Source organism: Cystoisospora suis, assembly GCF_002600585.1.
Source record: "Cystoisospora suis strain Wien I chromosome Unknown contig_583, whole genome shotgun sequence".
Taxonomy (NCBI): Eukaryota; Apicomplexa; class Conoidasida; order Eucoccidiorida; family Sarcocystidae; genus Cystoisospora; species Cystoisospora suis.
In genome coordinates this window covers 1,034-1,814 of record NW_027153384.1, presented here as the reverse complement: position 1 = coordinate 1,814, position 781 = coordinate 1,034, and the positions used below count along the sequence as shown (strand labels likewise).

Genomic DNA, 781 nt, shown 5'->3' with positions numbered 1-781 from the left:
AAAAAGATGGAGGTAACTCCAAAAATGCCGCGCAATCACTAATCATACGTAAGATTTTGAAAGGACCACGAAATCTATCACGTAAGGCTTTGGATTCCCCCTCGCACGATAAATTGGTTGTCTTCAGCCACACCAGTTGCCCCTCCTTGAACTCCACTGGTCTTCGATGTTAGTCCGCGTACTTCTTCTGGTACTGCTGCGCCTTCAATAATTCCCTTTTTGCTAGTTCTAACTTTAATTTTGCCTGAAAAGGCAATAAATCAACCGCTGTTGCGGTTGGCAAACGCAATCTCTGACAAATCGGTTTCGGTGGAATGAAACCGTACAATAACTCAAACGGGGCTTGCTTGGAGCTCGAGTGTTGCGTGCTGTTGTACGCAAACTCGAGTAACGGCAAGACCCTCGCCCACGCCTTATCATCCCCCAATAATGTACACCGCAACATCTGTTTGATTGTTTGGTTCGTTCTTTCCGACTGCCCATCCGTTTGCGGATGGTAAGCAGTCGACATTCATTGTTTAATTTTTAACGCCTCACCCAAGCTACGTCACAGCTCCCCAGTGAACCGCGTGTCCCGATCGCTTAAAATAGCTTTCGGAACACCATGCAAACGAATAACTTCTCGCAAAATCAGTCGCGCGATATCCTCCGCAGACGCAGTTTGCGTCGTTGGAATAAAATGCGCCATCTTAGTTAACCTACAAACAATAGTCAAAATTGCATCCCATCCCTCTTCTGTCACAGGTAAGCCCACTATTAAATCGACACTAATTTCCTCCCA

The 781-nt window shown here is 46.2% G+C and overlaps 1 protein-coding gene across 1 annotated transcript; it reads right to left on the bottom strand.

Annotated features, from left to right (window-relative positions):
• Positions 1-547: 547 nt before the first annotated feature.
• CSUI_001476 (gag-pol) lies at positions 548-781 on the bottom strand (the record flags this gene model as incomplete). Its single annotated transcript, XM_068061682.1, has 1 exon — positions 548-781. A coding segment is annotated over one exon (234 nt), but the record flags the coding sequence as incomplete, so codon positions are not given.